We start from the raw sequence: 20,188 nt of genomic DNA, 5'->3' as shown, positions 1-20,188 counted from the left end.
ATCAAAAGAATATCCCGGAGCTGGCCACCAAAGGAGGAGGTGCATAATATGCACCAAGGGCCCGACCCCACCCATATTGTTGCTCTTTGCTTACACTCTATATACTTGATCTTCAGTTTTTTTTTTCCTCTTCTAATATCATACATATATACCAACGAATTATAAATATTTTTTAATATAAAAATCGTGGCGTCAGTTGGTATATAACACACTGTAAAAAAATTCAACAATACCAATGAAACCGAGACTCACAAGCGATATCATCCAGTTATAAATTGAAACACACAAATGTTCTGGCATTATGATGTCTATAATATGTCATTTTAGTCTTCCTGGACCGGATGCACAATTTAAAAATCTACCAACTTGTATATAATTTTTATCTTTCAATATTTATTTTAACTTGAATTCAAAATATAAACATATGCAATAAATATTTCTTAATATTTATTAAAAATAAAATTAGAGACACAAAAATATATAAAATGTGTATTTAAAACCGGTGATTGCTTCTTTGCTTATCAATTATGTATTCTCACCACGGTTGAGTTAATTTTCAATGAAAATAGTGCAATATATGGATACACCCAGACAAGTGCGAGAAAGTTATATATCAGGGTAAGCTGTACACATGAGTTTGTAGTGTAATTTTGTGGAGAATCTAGTCAAGGGCCACATCAACACACATTCTCATAGTGAAACATGCTCATATACTGACTTAAATTTCCGGCCAAGTAAATGTAACAAACAAGAGGTGGAAATTTGTATACATATATGAAAATGTATATTTAGAGACGGGCAGTTGAGTACATCATGACATGGAATTATTCAAAATCCGCGGTATTCATTCGCGACTGTCCGAGATAAATAAATTTTACTGTGTCTGGCTGACCAACCATCCACCTACACACTTTGTAAAGTGAATATACAAATATATATTTTATAATACAATGAAAATATAGTTTGTTTTTACATGTGTGTATTTTATTTATTTGTGTATGTGTGAATGCAAAATAGGTATACCCAGAATGTTTAACATAACACGGGCAATCATTTATGCGTTGCAAAGCTTGGACATTATATGAGGCTATAATTTAGTCGACAGTGGGCAGAACTAGTCCAGATTGCTCAAAAGACATCAAGTCAATGTTTTTTTTTTAATTTTACTTTTTCTTATTTTATTTTTTTAAATTTAAAAAATTAAAATATTTATTGATTTAAAATTTTCTCATTTTTTAAATTTGTATTATAGACGCATTTATTATCCATGTTTGGTAGTTGAATGAAAAAAAAAAAAATAATAAAATAAACAAATGACAGAATGCATATCGAAAAGATTCAGAGATGCACTGCGACCCCCCATGACGATATAAAAGTAGGCCCCATGACAGTAGCCGTGTATGCATGAGTTAGACAATGAAAAGCCCATTAATACACTTCATATTAGCCAGCTTTAATGCGTGTTCAACGGCCATTGTGAATGAGCGACACTGTTTATCACCGACCCCCGTATGTATTACTCTTTTTTTTTATTTTACATTTTTTTGTTTCTCCTCTCTTGGCTGCCCTCTGGGGGGTCAGGAAAGTGCCTTTGCCTTTGGCAACGACATCCATTGATGAGGAAGAATATTACACCACTCGCTGTTTTCTTCATATACTCTTTATAAATACATCGATAAAATGAAAAAAAAAAACATTAAAATAGATTGCAATTAAAATCTGTCTATTTATTTTAATTTTGACAAATGAAAATATATTAAATTTGATAGATAAAAAATAAATAGTCTTGAAATTATTTATCTTTTTTTTTTCCTAGTATTATTATTGTTATTATTTTCGAGTTGAATCGGATATTCTATTCCTGGCAACAAGAAGATTACATCGCGGGGGTCGTGAGACATCGCATTACAATCACGGACAAATTGCCAAGAAGACAAGGATTTTTTTTTTTTTTAATATATATTTTCTTCGTATTTATTTTATTTTATTATTTTTCTATATAAAAATTATGTTTGAAATGTTTTTTTTTTTATTTATTTAGTATTTGATATTTTTAATGCAATATTTTACACAAGTTGACAACGAGAATAATAAAATAATAATAGCAATAGTAATAAAAAAGTAAAAAATATATATATAAATAAAGAAGGACAAATATAGTTTGTTAGCTGATAAATGAATGGTTCAGTTAACCCCGGGTAATACATATAGCTTTTAAAATCAAAAATTAAATAAATATAACTGACAAGATACTGATATTATTTCTGGCATCGACAAAGTGTCTACGACATATGACTTTGCCACTCATGTCTCGACATGCACATGACTCATGTCAACCAAAAATATTACCCGATGATTGCTCTCGAAGATATTATCTTATTATCTTCAATCTATATCTATCTATTCATAAGTATTTTGTATATTTAGAATTATTATATACGTCCAATGACCTCTTTATTTATTTTTATTTTTTTATTCATTCCATTCATCTCTTAATTCATCTTCGTCGACACAGTAATGATCTCATTACTTTTACTCTTTTATCAGTCATATTTTTTTTTTTTATTTTCAACTGAATTTTTAATATTTATTATTTTTCTTTAAATTTATTTTTATTTAACATTATATTATATTTTTAAAAAAAATATCAGCAAGTTAAGCTGCACCCCGGTTGACTCCTACGCTTGAATATCATATACGACAGTAGATGACTGGTGTATGCAAAACGATACAATGAACAAAAACCTTAGGGAGAGAATCAGTTATATGTATTTATGCATTGTTGCTTGAACATAAAAGCCATGAGCCCAGTAACGATCCAATGTTAATGTTCTGATGTCGCATTTAGTATATTTTAGTATTTCATCGCGACGTGTTCAGCTCAATTTATATAAATATTAAATATATAAAAGAGAATTTTTAAAAATAAAAAAATAAACACATTTGAGTATATATATTATTTATTATTATTATTTTTATTATTATTTTTATGTTTGTTTACTTGTTTAAATCTGTGTCATGGATAAAGACATATATATGAAATTATCAATTGTATATCAGTCAAATTTCCTGGAAATATATTAGCAAGACAAAAGACACCGACACGTTTATTATTATTTTTATTGTTGGGAAATTCACAAATATATTATAATTTGTAAATAGATATATTAAAAGAGAGAGAGACAAAGTTGTTTGGTAAAAAAAAAATATATATATTTTACAACTGAGAAATAGTCTTTTTGAATGCTGCCAGAATATTAATGTTATGCGTTCGACTTGAAACAAATTACCATTGCCATCCTTTGTCATTGTGCCAATCTATGTCTACGTTTATATATTTGTCAGACTGTGTCATTTTACATTTAACAAAATTCATTGTGAATTATTATTTAACTTTTCTCAATTTAAAAGATTCAATTAATTATAATAACTTTTCTTTTATATTTATTTTTAATTTTACGGAATCCAAGTGCTTTTAATGTAACTAGTAAATTTATTTTATGATGTCAATGTTAAATTATTCAGTTTTATCAAAGTATTTATACATCATGATCTATTTTGTCACACAATATGCATAAAATTCAATTTTACAAATTCATTTATCAACAGAATGAAAATTTCTATATGTATGTTATTTAGTATAATTTTGTAAGACAAGTAAAATCCTTTATCTTGATAAAATCACGAGGGATATAATTTCCAGGTCTTTGTATATAGACAAGGTAAATATCTGTACAAGAGATCGAAAATTTAAAGTGGATAAGAGAAATGAAAATATGGGCTATAAGTTGACTAGGTGAGATCACTAATACTGAAAATGTTTGCAAACCTGTTAATAATGCTAGGTTTGCACGACCAGGTTATTAGTGATGGCAAACACTTTAAATTGTCTTTCAAAGCTTTAACAATTTAGGGAGATCCTTAAAGTATTAAAAGAAAAAAAAAACTAATATAATTTAATTTTTATATTAAATATACATTTTGTAATAAAATTATTGTCGGTCGATTGGATTTAATGATAACAAAGTATATCTATGTTTATATATAAAGTCATTGTCATTGCTGATGTTTTGAAAGCTCTTTAAGTATCGTCAATCCTCTGATGGCACTTTTGGCTTGGTTAATACTATATTTCTCTTTTCACTTGGTAATATTATATATCCCCATAAGATGTACATTTTCAAACACACTTACTTGTCGTGAAAACTAAACTGATTTAGCCTCCTAAGCACGTTAGAAAATATCCTCTTTCCTTAATAATAGCTTACAGGTAAACAAAATTAACATATCTTAACAGTGTTAAGAATTTCCTTGGTTAAAATTTTCTTGCTAAAGCAAAACATACGAATAGTAGAAGAACTGAAAGAGATGACATACCATGAGAATGATTGAAGATATAAGGGAGATGAAAATTTTGCAAGAAAAAGAGAGGGGTATGTGTTGTGCTAAGTTTGTTAAGTAGCGTAGACGAGAGAAACCACCATGAGACCATAACAGACACGTGATACCAAAGTGGAAAGGTGCATCGTATTATTTTCGATCCCTTTTAGAATATGCTCAAGCCCAACACTATGACATACATATACATATAGGAAAATATTTGTAAGGACCTCTTTTAGTTTACATCATATAGTGGCAATTATTCAACCACGAGTAATTTCCTTGAAAAACATATAAGATGGCTCATCTAAATGTCACCAAAAGAATTAAAAAATAATACTTTTTAAATTTAAATATATATAAAATTACTTTTATCGTATAGTTAATATTAATTTTATCTTTTTTTTTTTTTTTTTGTTTAATATATAAATATATACAAGTAATAAAATAAAAAGAAATCTTGTTTTAAATTAAAAAAAATAAAGATTCAGGTGGCACATATGGCTCATGATGACGTTCGACGGTCAGTAAAGACGACTAGGTTACCAATTAGTTGGTAAATTCCACGAACAAACGAGCAAAATTCGTGCTACCAGATCGGCAAGAAAGCGACGTTTTAAATCTTGGTGATGATACGATCTAGAGGTGTTTTTGGAAGGTGAAAAGAGTAAGAAATATAAAAAAAAAAAAACACGAAAAAATAATAAAAAATAAAAAAAAAAGACTAAAGCAAGTAACATAATTTTTGACGAGTTAAATTTGGACGGGTTTTTCGCAAGAATAAAACATGATACGAATAACTAAGTAGATTGAATCTTGTTTGGAGGGCCCTGCTTGAACTACTACTCGAGGTTAATTTAGGCCTTATCCACCATTTTGAATGTTCATCTTCTTCCTTCCACTTGTCAAGGGCCAAATAAAAAAAGAAAATAAATTTAAAAAAAAAAATCATTTAATCTGTCAAAATGTTAATCCTCCTTGGCTGATATAGGTATTGATTTCTCATTTCGTTGATATATATTCAAAATATAAATAATATTTTATAATTTAATATTATCTTGATTGGCTGGTAATAATAATTAACAGTCAGACAGGCCTTCGAAGTATACATAAGACAGAGTTATGCATCAAGAGCATACTGTATATTTTGTAACAACTATATATACAAAGTCGAACCCGTCAAACTGACAATCAGATCTTCTCTCGTGTATATAAACCACAGGGGCTCTCTCTAAACTCACACAATATCTTTGAAATATTCAGACTGAATCTTGAAATTTACTCGATTCCTTATTTACCATATATAAATAGTAAAAACATTGTTGTACAATGCCACTTGATGTATTTCGACATCTTGACATAATAGCTGACTTGACATATTGCCAACTACACTTGATGCTAAAGTTTTTTTTTTATTTATTAATTTAGTTAGTTGTACAACTGATTCAATAATCATCTCTCAAGTACTCAAATATTATTACAGTTTGAAAAGAAAGAAAAATAAAAAAAAATAAAATTAAATAACGAGTGTCTATATTTTTTCTACTGCTGGACAAGAGTAAGACATAACTTTGGGGGACCCCCTGCTTATAAAGACACATAATAATTTGGTCATTTTTTTTAGGGTTTGATCGTAAAATCTAACTGGCATATAAAAATCCGAATGAAAAAAAGAATTTCATTTTTTTTTTTTTAACTCTTCATAATAACAAATAAAAAATATTTAATGTTGGCAAATGTCCAGTTAAAGTCTAATTTATGTTAATTGTCAAAACGATTTTATAAAATTGAATGGTCTTAAATTGACAAGTTAAAGATACAAATGTGAATTGTAATAAAAATTTATTTTTACTTATAATACAAGTATATTTATAAAATCAATATTAAAATTTTAGTGGATTTACCTGAATGTATATATAAAATGAACGTTGAATCCTTTAAATCCTCATGATATTCATCGAACAATGAATCGAGGTATTTAATTCAATGTATAGTATACATATATAAAAGTACGTACACCGACTTTGCATCAAAGAAAAGGTATACTATCATAAAATATATATTAAAATTCTCTGTATAATGAATATTCATATTATCAAGTATTCAATTTTGTGTGAATATACTTAACTCGTTGGTCCTTTTTCCTCGACACTCTCTCACTTTTTCAAAACTTTAACAGCCTCATAAAGAACAGTGCTTGATGCAGTGTGAGTTTTTTATTTTTTTTTTAAATTTTATGTCTGTGTACTTGTGTGTGTTCACAGTGTCCAGATTTTAGTATAAAACAAAATCGAATTAACAACAGGGTCAAGTATAGAAGACATCACTCTCTATGAACTTATTAATTTAATTTTTATTTAACATCTATTAATTTAGCAGTATTATATGAAAATTATATTCATCAAGTTTACATTAATTTAACAGTCAATTTGATGGATCAAGTATTAAGTAAGAAGGTTTAATTTGACTTTGAACTTTGGAGGGCAATGTGTAATATCGATGGGTAAGCATTATTTTGTTGAAAATCGCTTGGTCGTCATTCACTCGGCATAACACTACCAGATAAACCTAACGAGAACATTTAATTGTTTGATTACTCAGCACCAGTGATGAGCTTAATTCAGGCATTATTTAAACTCAAACTTTAAGATTTCAATTGAGCGTAGTGTACAATTATTACCGTGTCTCATTACAGTAGTAATAAAATATTAAAATAATAAAGTAAGATTCAAAAAATAAATATTGATGATCGATTTATAATTCATTCATTTAATTTTGAATTTTTAAATTAATATTATCAAGTGTATCCATAAATGCCAATGAGGATAAATTGTTATTTTATTTGATACAATTCCAATAGTCATGTCTAACGAGGGTAACCCATATTCAACACATGAATATTGTGTGAATCATTTATTCTTTCAAATACACTTTTTCTTTTTTCATTCTCTTTGTTGTCCTCTTGTTGTATCATACGTAGATGAAAAAAAAAAAAATGAAAAAAATATAGTGCATGTGACCATGTATACTACTGTATCGAAGTATCAACTGTCGTCCAAGGACTTCTCACGACAAGACTGACGACAAAGCCTGTAACAAATAAAAACCGTGAAAAAATAAAGAAAAAAAAAAAAAAAAAAAATTAAATTTTTGTACAATGAACAACAATTCTTAGTTCGCGCAAGAATCGACTTGGAAATTTGAGCTCCCTCAAAGATCAGCCCAACTTTCTTACCTGTTTTTTATATTTTTTTATATTATTTTTTTATGTGCGCGTGTAATGGATCAATGTGTATACATGTCTATGTGTTGATTCGTCAGTTGAGTCTATCGGGAATTGGAGTATCCTTATACTCTGTACACCCTGATCATTCCTTTCATGGATGGCTTAACTTGGCGAGGGTGATTTCCAAAATAATAAAAAAAATAAATAAATAAATATATAAAACACGTAAATAAATGTATGAAAAAAAAATTAAAAAAAGAAAAAAAAAATGTATATTATTGGACATTCACTTCAGCGCGCACGTGATCTTAGCGTAATCTCTGAGAGACGAAAGAACTTTGCTTTTTATCCCTTTCAATCGACTTTAACATTTGATTTATTTATTATACTATTATTATTTTTTTTTTTTTTCAAATGAATTTTAAAAAAGTTCAGCGACCTCATCAGCTGTTTCTTGAGAATAAATTTTTTTATATTATTTTTATTTGTTTGTATTCATTTCACTTAAACATTTTATATGTATTTTTTTTTGTTGTTATATATTTTTATGATTAAGTTGAAACTTGTTTTGTGATAGGATCAAAAATACCCTTTATCTGTGGTAATTGTTAATGAATAAATATAAGTTTGTGGAAGCAATAATAAAGGGTGAAAACTGGACGTCGATGACAATAGAAATTTTTTATCAAGATAAATATATCAAGTTGCTGTTGAGGTGGAAATGAGTAGTCGACAGGTGATCCAACGTTTCTATTAACTTTTTTTATTTTTCATTTTATTTTTCAATTTAAATCAACAGCTAGTCGGCCGTCAACGTGTAGATCGTCATATTTTTATTCGCCTACAGGCCTTTAAAAAGCAATAATAGTTAAATAAATAAAATAATGAAAATAAAAAATTAAAAACGTTTATATAAAATGAGAAATGACGGGATTAATACTGTGTGAATGAATTTCATATATATACATATATCACACTGCATCGAACAGTAGATATAAAAAATCGACGTCGACCTATAAAATCGGTCAAGTGAATCGAAAATCACAGTACAAAGGGCTTTTCCGCTTGGTGGATTTAAAATTATATTTTTCATTTTTTTTTCCCTCTCTGCTGAAGGTACTCGAGAATAAACCACGTAAGATACTTATCGTTGGTAAAAAAAAAAGACAAAGAAAGGAACAAAAAAATAAATATAGTAGGATAAAAAAAATATATATATAAAGAGTCGAAAATAGAAAAAGAAAAAACGGGTTCGATCAAACGTTACGCGTGGGAGAACGTGTCACAATGACAAAAAAAAAAAAAAAAAAAAAAATTTACACGCATGACACTTTCTTGCATCAAACAGGGTCTTAAAATTTTACTACCTGCATGTTAGTAACTATTTTTATTTATCTTTTTTTTATATGTACATTGAAAATTTTATTTCTCAAAGATAGTGCTAAATTTTTACTTTAAAGATTCAATGAGTTATCTGTGTTTGTATTTTTTTTTTTTGGAGAAAGCCTTTGGCAAACTCTCACACCCGCAGGAAACAGGTGTTGTAACGAATATATAATCGTAAAAAAATATTGGCAGGTGTTGCAGTTGCATAAATATCTACAATTATTATGATTTATTTTATAACAAAAATTTAAATAGTAAACAAAATAAAATTCTAAGCAATTAAATTTATTTAATAAGATTGGATCAATAGTCAATATGGCCGATGGATCAATAGCCGGCCATAGTGACGGTTCGATCATTTTTATCTGCATTAGCTTGCAAATTTCTGACCATGTATTTGACCATCAGCGATTGGTCAATATCAAGGCCTCAATTGTGTTTATATACACAACTTTACAATTCTCTCAGAGAATCATCGCATAAAACGATACACCTCTGACGTGTTGTAAATATAAAATAAATAAAAAAAAAAAATTAAAATATGCGAATGGTACAGTCAGACATCAGAACAGGGACTCTATCAGATGGTAATTATGTATGGGGCTGATTCAAAAAAGAATGGGCCGGATGAAGAGTGAAGAGTGGGCGGTAAAAAAAAAAAGCCAAGGGTATTCTTGCATGGGAGCTCGATACATTTATTCAAATATATTACCGGGTGTTTTTCTTCATTTATCCGCATCGACAATAATATAATCGACAATAAAATATTGCATAATATAAAAAACAAATTAAAAAAAAATTCATTTTAATGAAAAGAATAATGTATGTTTTTTTTGTGTATAGATATATTTAAAGAATAAATTTAATTTGAAAAGGTGTGACAAAGATTCAATAATTTGGTGTTTCTCATCATCGAAATAGGGCGTATTCTTATAATATCGGTTTGAGAATCGTTTCTCAAGATGTATATAACCAAGTATAATGAAAAATAAAAAAAATAAAATGTATAAAATAACGTTCGAGACGGTACGTTAGCGACTGACATTGTGAGTGACGTACGGATATGTTGTAAGGCATTGGCCAAGTCTATAATATATAATAAAAATGCATCCGCACGCCTCGATGAGTTGATTGTCTGCTTGTCCGGGGCATGCCAAAACGTCCAAACTTTGCTGCATTTCATATTGCGTTGCGCGGGCGCGAGTAAGGCCCTGTATATTGCCAATTTTTATTTTACTTTTTTTTAATTTTTGTATTTATCATTTTTAGTATAGGCATGCCCTTTTGTACGGGGTGGTCGAGGTTAAATCTGCCCCTGGCAGATATATATATGTGATGTTTTTTTTTTTTTTTTTTTTTCTTTAAATATTATCTCTCATTTCTTGTCTGATCGTGCTCGAAGATGCCCCGGAGTGCAACGAGACTTGATAGTATTTTAATTTTTGTTTTTTTATTTTCAATTTTTTAAAAATCAACTGAACGAATAGAAATGTCTATCACATGTCATAATCATCATCATCGGTATTTCATTGTAAATTACATTAATCCAATGGAATTTACATGAAATAAAAAATAATAATGATAATTTAATTTTAATCACAAGAATATATAATGTTAATAACTAATCTTGAATCGAAATTTTGTCTGTCATCATCATAGACATTATTTATTGTGCGTGTTTATATATCAAGCTTCAAATTTACATACAAGTTCGCATCGTGTCGTTACCTGTCACACAATAATAGATAGAGATGAAAACACATAGCCCAAGACAGATGTCATATTCCCATTGTCTGTGTTGTCGCGGTGAAGAGGTAAGTACTCGAGCTTTACTAAGTGCTGTTTTATTTGTGTAAAGAACAAACCCCACTCACATCTAATAAATCTATCTCTGTCTTTAAATTTTCCAAGACAGCCAAACAGTCATAGACTACTGCTGTGAAATCTACTAGTGCACATCTTTATAATTCTTGAAACTACTCACAAGTCAGACTCTTCTTCTTCTTCTTCATTTATGATTTTATTTTATTTCGTTTGATGTGTATGGCTTGTATATACAAATCTACAAAATCAAAATTGATGTATATATATATAATGCAACTACTAAAATTATATAATTTTCATTTATATTCTTAGAATCATATATAAATATACATAAAGTTTTGAGAATAAATTTTACCATCAGATGAATTAACAAGAATCTTGATTCTCAAAATTCCATAGCTATCCAACAAACGTCTTCGTTATTGCATTAAACATAAATATAGATGTATACTTTATCAACAACAACAACAACAATAAAGAGAAGATTCAAGTAATTCTCATTGCTTTGATCTTGGTCAACAGTAAAACTTTAGACAATCCACCAAATTAATCTCCTCGAATATAATTTTAAAAAATTCTCGTTATCTTTAATTTTTTTTTCACTTTTCCCTCAGTACATTAGTCACGTAGTCTTCGATCTATATTATATATTTTCATGAAAAAAAATTCTAAAAACAGTAAGATAACAAAAAAAAAAAATTAAATTAACAAAAGAATTATTAATAATCAAACAAAGCTTAAAATACATGGACAATAAAACTTCAGCAAGCATCAAAGGTTAAAATATGTTGGTATGATGTCCAAAGGTGCTTCTCACACTCATCATATAGCCATCTTGGTCTTGGCAAATTGTACAATAACAATATAGTTATATGGAGTTGTTGGTAGTTGTTATAGTAAAAGTAGTAGTTGGCTCTGAGAAGTAGCTGTGCTTATGCCGTCACTCTTCAGCCTTTCCTCAATTCCACTCAAACTATAGTCAAGCCGCCATCAACTGTGTCCCTCAGCAGTATATTTCTCTTGTGTGTGTATATATATCCTAGTGTTTTATGTACATTACTTGATGCTCTGAAGACAAGACAAACGGAATATTACACAAATACATAAACTCCTTTACTTAATACCAACGGACAATTTCTCTCTATTTTCATCTACCTTATATCTTATCGTATGTTCAGGTTGCGTGTGCCATCATTTCCCATCCCTGAGGCATTCTACCAACGTCTTGCCACTCACTTGGTTCGTGTGTTTCATCTTCATCCAACGATTGTACTTGTAAAATATACTATGAGCTAAGGTATACAGAGACAGTCCAATGCCAAAGGCTTTTTCCTAAAGGCATCTTCAGACTTTAGAATGAATTTTAGACCAAACCAACTTGGGTTTCGATTGCTTAGCCTAATTTGTCTTCGTTTATCCAGTCTCATCGTACTAAAATAATACAAAGAGTATCATGTATTATTTATATTTTTAGCTGCAGATATAAATAGATCATTCGTTGAATAAAATATTCATTCTCACGATGATTAATCTAGATCATGATCTAGATTTATACTAAAAAAAAATTCTTTTATTGATTTTGAAAATTTAATTTGCAAGAATTCCGTGTGAATATAAATATTTTCTTTATTTTTTTTTCTTTTCTCGCTTATTTATATTATTTTATTATTTATTTGATTTTTTTTTTTATTTAAAAATAAACTTGGCCTTTTAGAGATGAAGAATTGATCGTAAGATAAATGTACAGGATAATATTTGTTTGGTTTTTATAGATGGAAAAAAAAAAAAATATAAACGGACGTGCTTTAACAATGAACAGCAAACAGTGTGTCCCCCAGCTGGAATACGAGGTTACGCGATCGTTGGTATCTTGAACGATCGGCAATTTGAATAAAAACCAGAGTGTATGTATAGGATTCATGACGGCGCCGATCGGTCGTGCGCACATTTAAATATTGGCCTCCTACATACGGTATGCATACCCTTTTTTTTTATTTTTATATTTTTTATTTTTATAAAGGGATCTTTTGCAGGTGCACAAATGATGGGAGTTAGGCTAGCAATAGTAAAATACTTGTTTGATTGTGAGGATATGTATACATAATAAAGCCTCATCGTTTGTTGGATCTATTGCCTCTTTTCACCAATAAAATACGACATGATGATGACGGTTTTTATGAAGGTCGATTGGTACCCACATTTATATGAAACCAAGGATTTAAAAAAATGCTTGAGTTTGATTTAATTCAATCAATCACTTTTTTTTTCATCTCATGTTTTTAAATTTGTATTTTACAAGTGAGTTATTATTCATTTGATTTCAATCGGATTATTATTTTCATCATCTTCTTTGTATTAATTCATTCCTTTTTTTTTTTTCTTTCTCATTTTTAATATTTAGGGATGGTCAAATTGATGGTATATAAATAAAGGTATATGATAAAATGGAAAATTGTAATCGTCTTTCTGATGTCTTGTCTACGTTGAGATGAACGAATAATTCACTTATGATACTTCTTGATCAGTGTACAGACTCAAATTTCTCAGTCCATTTATTGCTATTCTCCCTTGTTCAAGATGATTTTTACCATACAACATGAACGAGTGCGCTCAATTCGTGGAAAATTTAATAATCAACGTACCCAAGTTGCTTGGGGCTTGAAAAAAAAAAAAAAAAAAATGTCACAGAGTGTACCTCAACTCTATATTCATGCAACGCCCTTTTTTATTTCCCCGTCTTTACTAAATATCTTTCGCCAATATTAAAGTTCTCTATTTATAAACTTTGATCGGCTTTTAATACGTTTGACAGAGTTAACAAAAAATAAAAAGATAAAAAAAATTTAATACAATAAAAATTGAGACGCCAAAATTTACTTCAGGGAAAATTTTTCTATATTTCACAAACTTATGAAAATTGAAAAATAAATGAGAGACTGGAATACGAATGAATTTCTCATCAAATATCAATTTAATACATTGAAATATAATAAATTCATAAAAAGTTAAAAATAAATCATAATCAATTTTAAATGATGAAAAATAATAATAATTTACAAAGCAAAAAAGAAAAAAAAAGGAAAATAAAAAATTATGGACAAGCAGGTTGTATGTGGGTGGAGAAAAGAAATTGAACTTTTGGATTGCTTTGATGCACTTTTACATGCAACTTGGTGGCTATTCGAGCGTCATTCTTTTTGGTGCATATAAAAAGACCAAAGCCAGAAAATAAATATATATATAATCACACTTTACGAAATCGTTAACTCTTAGTTGAAAGTCCTCGCGAAAGAATTGCTTTACGGATGAAGAAGAAAAAAAATAAATAAAAGTGAGAATAGGTTTGAATATATAAAGAAGGGGATGAAAGGTATATATGAACAGGCTGCAATTGAAAAATGTAAAATGAAAATGAAGAAAAAAAAGAAAAAAATAATAAATAAATAAACGTAGAGTCGTGTCGTGTTTGCACCACTGAATTTTTAGTAAACGTGTACATAAACGTCTATGGGCTCATTGCGTCACATTTTTAATTTCCATGTGGATAAACCTTTAGTAATTGTACAGTAATTTCTCCAAGCTTTACCTCAAACTATAGCTACCTCAAGTTTAAGTCCACCACTTCTCAAAGCTTCAAAATTAATTCGGGCGTTTTAAAATCCAGTTGCTTGCATTGTTGTTAAATTTGAAGTAAATGTAAATTATTTTATGCCAAGAAATGATTTAAAAAATAATACTCTTTTAGTTTAAATTTGAAAAAAAAAAACACTGTGTGATGAAAAACAATTGCTGATCATGATCGAAATCATACATGAAGATTGCAGTATAGCAAGTATACTACGATCGCATTACACGGGGATTTGGCTTGAAGACATTTTCACCCAATAAATAGATAGGCCCAACGGGGCGCGTTATATACGATGGATAGAATCCTTATTATAAACTATAACTAGCTTGGTACATACCATCATATAACACCACACTCTGTCTCTCTTTCAAGCAACATCATTTTCTCCAGTTAGTACGATACTTGATGGGATTTCTAGCCGATGGTGCGGACAATCCTATTTCAAGGGCTTCTCGTTCCTTTCCTCAAAATCATTCACTTCCATCTTGCCAGATGAATCCTTGTTCAATTGATACCCCGGAGGACTTTTCAAAGTGAAAATCATAGACTCTAGCTAGTAATACATGCCTTTAGTTTATAGAATGCCTGCAGAGGTCCAAAGGTAAAAGATCAGCTGATGCAATTGATGAAACTCACGTTTCACCCTTCAAACTGAAAATAATATAAATAAAAAAAAATTAAATAACAAAAAAGGGTCTGATTCGAATTGAGTTCAATGACCAAATTATTAAATAAAATCAAATAAATATAAAAAAAAGTACTTTACCTTCTGCTACGTCCAGGTATACCTTAAAAATCCTTCTCATCTTCATATTACCTTTTTATAATAATTTTTTTTTTTTGTTTTGTTTTTTATAAACGTATTCAAATGTGTGCACACGTTTAGCAAGCGGTTAAATTTCAAGGTCTCAATGCTGTCGTGGTCCATCCTGAATACGCCTACAAATTTATCATTGAGTATTATTCATTGAAGCGTCAATGGCATTTGAATATGAAGAGAAAGAACCGAATAGAGATGAATGACGGTAGGGGTAAACCAAGAAGCAATAGTTTTTTATCCTTTTTTTCTCTCTTTAATTTTGTTCTTCAATTTAATTTCACATACTCTATATGTGTGATGTATCTGTGGATAAATATATTTATATACATAACGATGATGGAAAAAAAAAAAAAAATAAATAAAAAGGAAATTTAACTATAAAGAAGTTGAGATGGCAGAATTCGATTATTTAATCAAATCAAAATATTCAGAAGGGCCATATAGTTGTTTTGTTAAACTTCCTGCCGATTCTTGAGACTAACCGAGACTTCCTTTTACTTGTTAATACACGTACAGTTAAATTTAAATTTATACATATAAAATTTTATTTGCATTATTGCAATTTAATTTTTAAATATTCAATTTAAATCGTTTAATTTAAATATAGATCATTTTTTATTTTTTTATTTTTATTAAACATTATTTAATCATTGATAAAAGTTAATAAAAATAATATATGTGTGTGTATTCTCTACATCATTTGTATAATCAAAAAAACAATAAATAATAACAATTATTATTTTTTATATGATCAAATTACTCAACCAATTTTCCAACAGTTAAAAAATAACCAATAAAATTACTAGTTATTGTTTGAGTTTAAATTTATTTTTATTTTTTTTAATTAATAAAAAAGGTAAAATACATATTTATGTTTGATGTAAATAACCGTGACGAATGTGTTCGATGTGGTTTTATCTACGATAAAAATTTGATTCAACAAGAGCAATTGGTCACTGTGTGGGTGGGTGGGACGAAACGATTGCTTACTAACCAGCATTGCCATGATATATGACGACTGTTTGTTGAGTATATATGTACAGAATATAAAAAAATTTTGTTAATTCAACTCTACTCTATTGTCTGTTGTGGCATTTAAAAATTAACCAGGATGAAGTGTATCATTATATTTATTTTACTGAGTCTGACGTCTATTAATATAAACGTATAAAAAACAAAAAAAATTATTTACTCATTTTTCATCAATATATATTTATTTATTACAAAAAAAAAAAAAAAGACATTATTGATTAATATTTGAATATTTTGTTTTCAGGCTGCAGATGAGGATATATTGCAAGAGAGTTTTAGAAGAGCATTAAGTAACTTACGTGCAAAAGTTGCAAAAGATCAACATGATGCTCATGTTGATGTGGTCAAAGATGAAGAAGAAGAAGACCAAGAAGAAGAAGAAGCTTTTGATAAATCATATGAAGACATAATTACAACGACAAAAGCACCAGTCACAAGAAAATCTTCTACAAGATTAAAAAATCTATCAACAAGAAGATTTTTTGGACCATTACCTAATGGGTTAATGAATGGCTTGTCAAAATTTATTCCTGCTATTCAAAAAATGCTTGACAACTTATTGGCTATGTGTCGAGGAACTCCAATCCAGGGATTCATACAATTTATCGTGACTATGTTTAACAATTTTTTCGGTAAAATCAATCAATTTCCAGTAACAAATTTTGGCGATGGATTTCAAGGAAAAAAATTAGCAGGAGTACCAACAAATATTCCACCAACAAATATTCCTATAGTAAACAATTTAGTTGTTTAACTAATCGACTAATTTAAAAATTATATATTTTATTTCTTTTTCTAAAAAAAAAAAATAATAATAATTTGAATAAATTTTATCTTTTTTATTCTTCAATAATAATGATGATATAAAAGAATAAAATATTAAATGACTTTTAACTATTTAAAACTCTTAATTATGATTCAAAAATAAATTGACAATAATTTGAATTATAAATGCAATAAAACATGTTAAATTTTAATTGAATTTTAATTTAAAATTAAGTTAAAATAATTTCTGACTAGTGATATAATTGTGGCAAGTAAAAAATAATTGATAATTGATAGTAATTTTGTTGATCACAACAAGTATATTGTATATTAACATGAATACAATATATATCGACTACCGAGTTATTTTGTGTAAGCATATATACGTCATGTTGGCATATACGTACGTAATTACCTTTACCCGTAATTATCTATCCAATTAGCCCAAAGCTATTATGATTAAACCTATGCTGGTAAGTTTATAATAACAATTAGTCGACATCGACCAAGGCAAATAAGCGACGTTGGTAATTTTCACTTTCCCTTCACTGCTCTAATCACGATATACCACACCTACTCTTATATTAATTTTTCGTTTTTATTATTATATTTCATTAATATTATTTAAATGTTTTTAATACGCGTATTTAAAAATAACAAGTAATTTTTTATTATTTTTTTTTTTTTAACTCAACTGTAGTAAAATAATGAAACATCTATTTTTTATGTTTAATTATTTTCACATATATAGGTTTTTATTTATTTATTATTTTTTTTTCCATACCACATTGTTTTTTTTTTGTTTCTACAATATCCCAGTAATTATTTTTATATTAATTAAAAAAAATACAAGCTAAAAAAAAAAAAATATTTATGTATTATTTTTTGATTCTTGAGTGTCAAGAAGTTATTAATTATTTTTATAGCATTTTTTTTTCTCTTTGTTTATTAAATTCCCAGCATAAAATAATAATCACTAAAATAAATAAAAGTTCTATTGTGGATGTACTATAACGATAATGAAGGTGTTAAGTTGAGAGATTGAATCGTTGACGCGAGTCATTCATACATCTCGAATGTGAATCAAAAAATAAAATGTACAGTTAGTTTATGCATAAATACATTGTCGAGGTGGGGTATGGTATGATGTATATGGCAATATAATAACGCAGGGCAACACACACACACACACTCGTATGATTATTTGTATTTTGTGGTGTTTCTGAGTACTCGAGTGCGTTTTCAGCTTTTGGTTCGTGTCACAATAATATGTGCAACTGGAAGGGGTGTATATATACATGTATATTTTGTTAATAACGAGTGGCGGGAAAATACAAACGAATATTCCACGAAGTGACACCTCTCAATGACACTTGTCTCGTGTTTGGTAATGCCACGCCAGATTCATTGTGTATTTATAATAAATAAAAAATATATATGCCACTTGCAATTCTGATACATCGAACCTTCGGGTCATATAATACTTAACACTTGTGCAATAATAACGACGAACCCTTATTCTTTTAATGAGTTAAAATAATGAAATAAAAAAAATAATATAAAATATAAAAATTCAAACAAATGAAAATAATATATATAAAATAAAAAAGAAAATTTTCCATTTTTAAATAAAAGGAAATGACGGCGTATTATTTGTTTCTGCAATTATTGTTATTATTAATTCTCGGTGTGCATAACTACGTACTGTATTTTTTTTTTTTTATTTATATATTTATTTTATTTACTTATTTTTTTTATTTATTTTAACCATCTACTGTCTGATGGAAAAAATTTTAAACTCTAATGAAGCAAAATTTAATACGACCAAATGCACAGATCATTTTGAAGGTTGAAACTTATTTTTATTTCTAATTATCTAAATGCTGGTTTTTTTTTAGAAATGAAAAATATTTTTTTATTATTATTATTTTTTAACAAGTATATGATCAATTTCTGCTTGTACAACTGGCATTATATACCTATGTGAATTTAGATTCGTTAACGTTGTTACAGATTCGCCGTAATCAAGGAGAATGGTCGACAGCGCGTGTAGGGATATTCAATACGTGAAGGTTTGGTTGTTAGCATTTTCAATGTTATTCATATATTCAGACCGTATTTCCATCCACCGTGGATGCGTGTTATCTTTTGGTGGCCAAAAAGGGATGAGATAAAGTGTGTTTCGTAAAGCTGTCCCAAGCTTACCACTGTACACCAGTCGAGAAGCCCTGTCTGATCTTTCCTGTCTCTCGTTGAATTTTATATATTGTACACTGCGCATATCTATATTCTCTTTTTCATATAAAAACCAGCAAAACAAATTAGTTTGAACAATTTATTTAATTGAATGATATACAACCCTGTGTGTATATGTGAATTTTTATAAATATTTAAAGAGACAATGAATTTTGTATGCTCAAACATTTTCGATAAAACAAATTGAATTCTTGGCAGTGTCATTCTCAAGTGTGACAATGGAGTGGGAAAAATAAAATAAAAGATAAAAACAAGTGATTCCAATACTGATAAGAAATTAAATGTGTAAGAGAAATTGAAGAAACAAGTATCGAAGAAATTCTTTTACCACAAACAGAAGAAAAAAAAAAGATAAAAAATAAAAGGGAGAAATCGAAAATACACTGGGTAAATTTTGGTATGGGGATGTTGCGGCAGTTTGTCTTGGCCCATTAAGAAGACTGCTAGTTGGCTACGTTCGTTTGTTCGTTTTTTTTTTTTTTTTTTTCTATTGGACGTTTGCGGGAAGGGAATGATAGCAATGGAAGGGTTTTTTTTTCCTACTTTTCTTTTGTTTTTTTTTTCTTCTCATTCTTGGTTACAGTTACCATACAAAAAAAGAAAATTTAGTAGCAAAAAAAAAAGGGATAGAAAATAGTTGCTTTATGACCCGGCATCTGTTCGACGATCGTCTCGTTCCGATACCACTTTATCCTCGGTGTTAGCTCGTTTCCTAACTGTTTGCGAAACAAGCTTCCACAGCTATTCTTCGTGATGCTAGAAAGCTTAAAGCCAAAACAACCAAACACCCCTCTATTTTATCTTTATTTTTTTTTTCTTGATTTTACTTTGACTGCTTGAACATCTTGCATTGTTTTTACTATTTTCGTGT

At 28.5% G+C, this 20,188-nt stretch overlaps 1 protein-coding gene and 1 long non-coding RNA gene across 4 annotated transcripts; one reads left to right on the top strand and one right to left on the bottom strand.

The window, feature by feature from the left end:
* The first annotated feature begins 809 nt into the window (after positions 1–809).
* On the top strand, positions 810–17,431 carry LOC122861046. Of its 3 annotated transcripts, none has more exons than XM_044165208.1 (2): positions 810–914; positions 16,541–17,064. In XM_044165208.1, the coding sequence occupies exons 1-2, from the start codon at positions 819–821 to the stop codon at positions 17,048–17,050; spliced, it is 606 nt and encodes a 201-aa protein (XP_044021143.1). In that variant the 5' UTR covers positions 810–818; the 3' UTR covers positions 17,051–17,064. The 3 variants fall into 3 exon arrangements, with proteins under 3 accessions (XP_044021143.1, XP_044021144.1, XP_044021145.1); XM_044165209.1 differs by lacking the exon at positions 810–914 and adding an exon at positions 12,629–12,788; XM_044165210.1 differs by lacking the exon at positions 810–914 and adding an exon at positions 16,181–16,429 and having other exon boundaries at positions 16,541–17,431.
* LOC122861047 lies at positions 10,331–15,762 on the bottom strand. Its single transcript, XR_006374462.1, has 5 exons — positions 15,211–15,762; positions 14,782–15,095; positions 11,972–12,247; positions 11,172–11,884; positions 10,331–11,054 (listed from the first exon to the last, which is right to left on the bottom strand). It is a non-coding gene; the product is annotated as an uncharacterized LOC122861047 (long non-coding RNA).
* Positions 17,432–20,188: the final 2,757 nt, after the last annotated feature.

This window comes from Aphidius gifuensis, linkage group LG1, assembly GCF_014905175.1.
Source record: "Aphidius gifuensis isolate YNYX2018 linkage group LG1, ASM1490517v1, whole genome shotgun sequence".
Lineage (NCBI taxonomy): Eukaryota > Metazoa > Arthropoda > Insecta > Hymenoptera > Braconidae > Aphidius > Aphidius gifuensis.
Note: the sequence above shows the minus strand (reverse complement) of the source record. Positions and strands in the feature narration are given on the sequence as shown.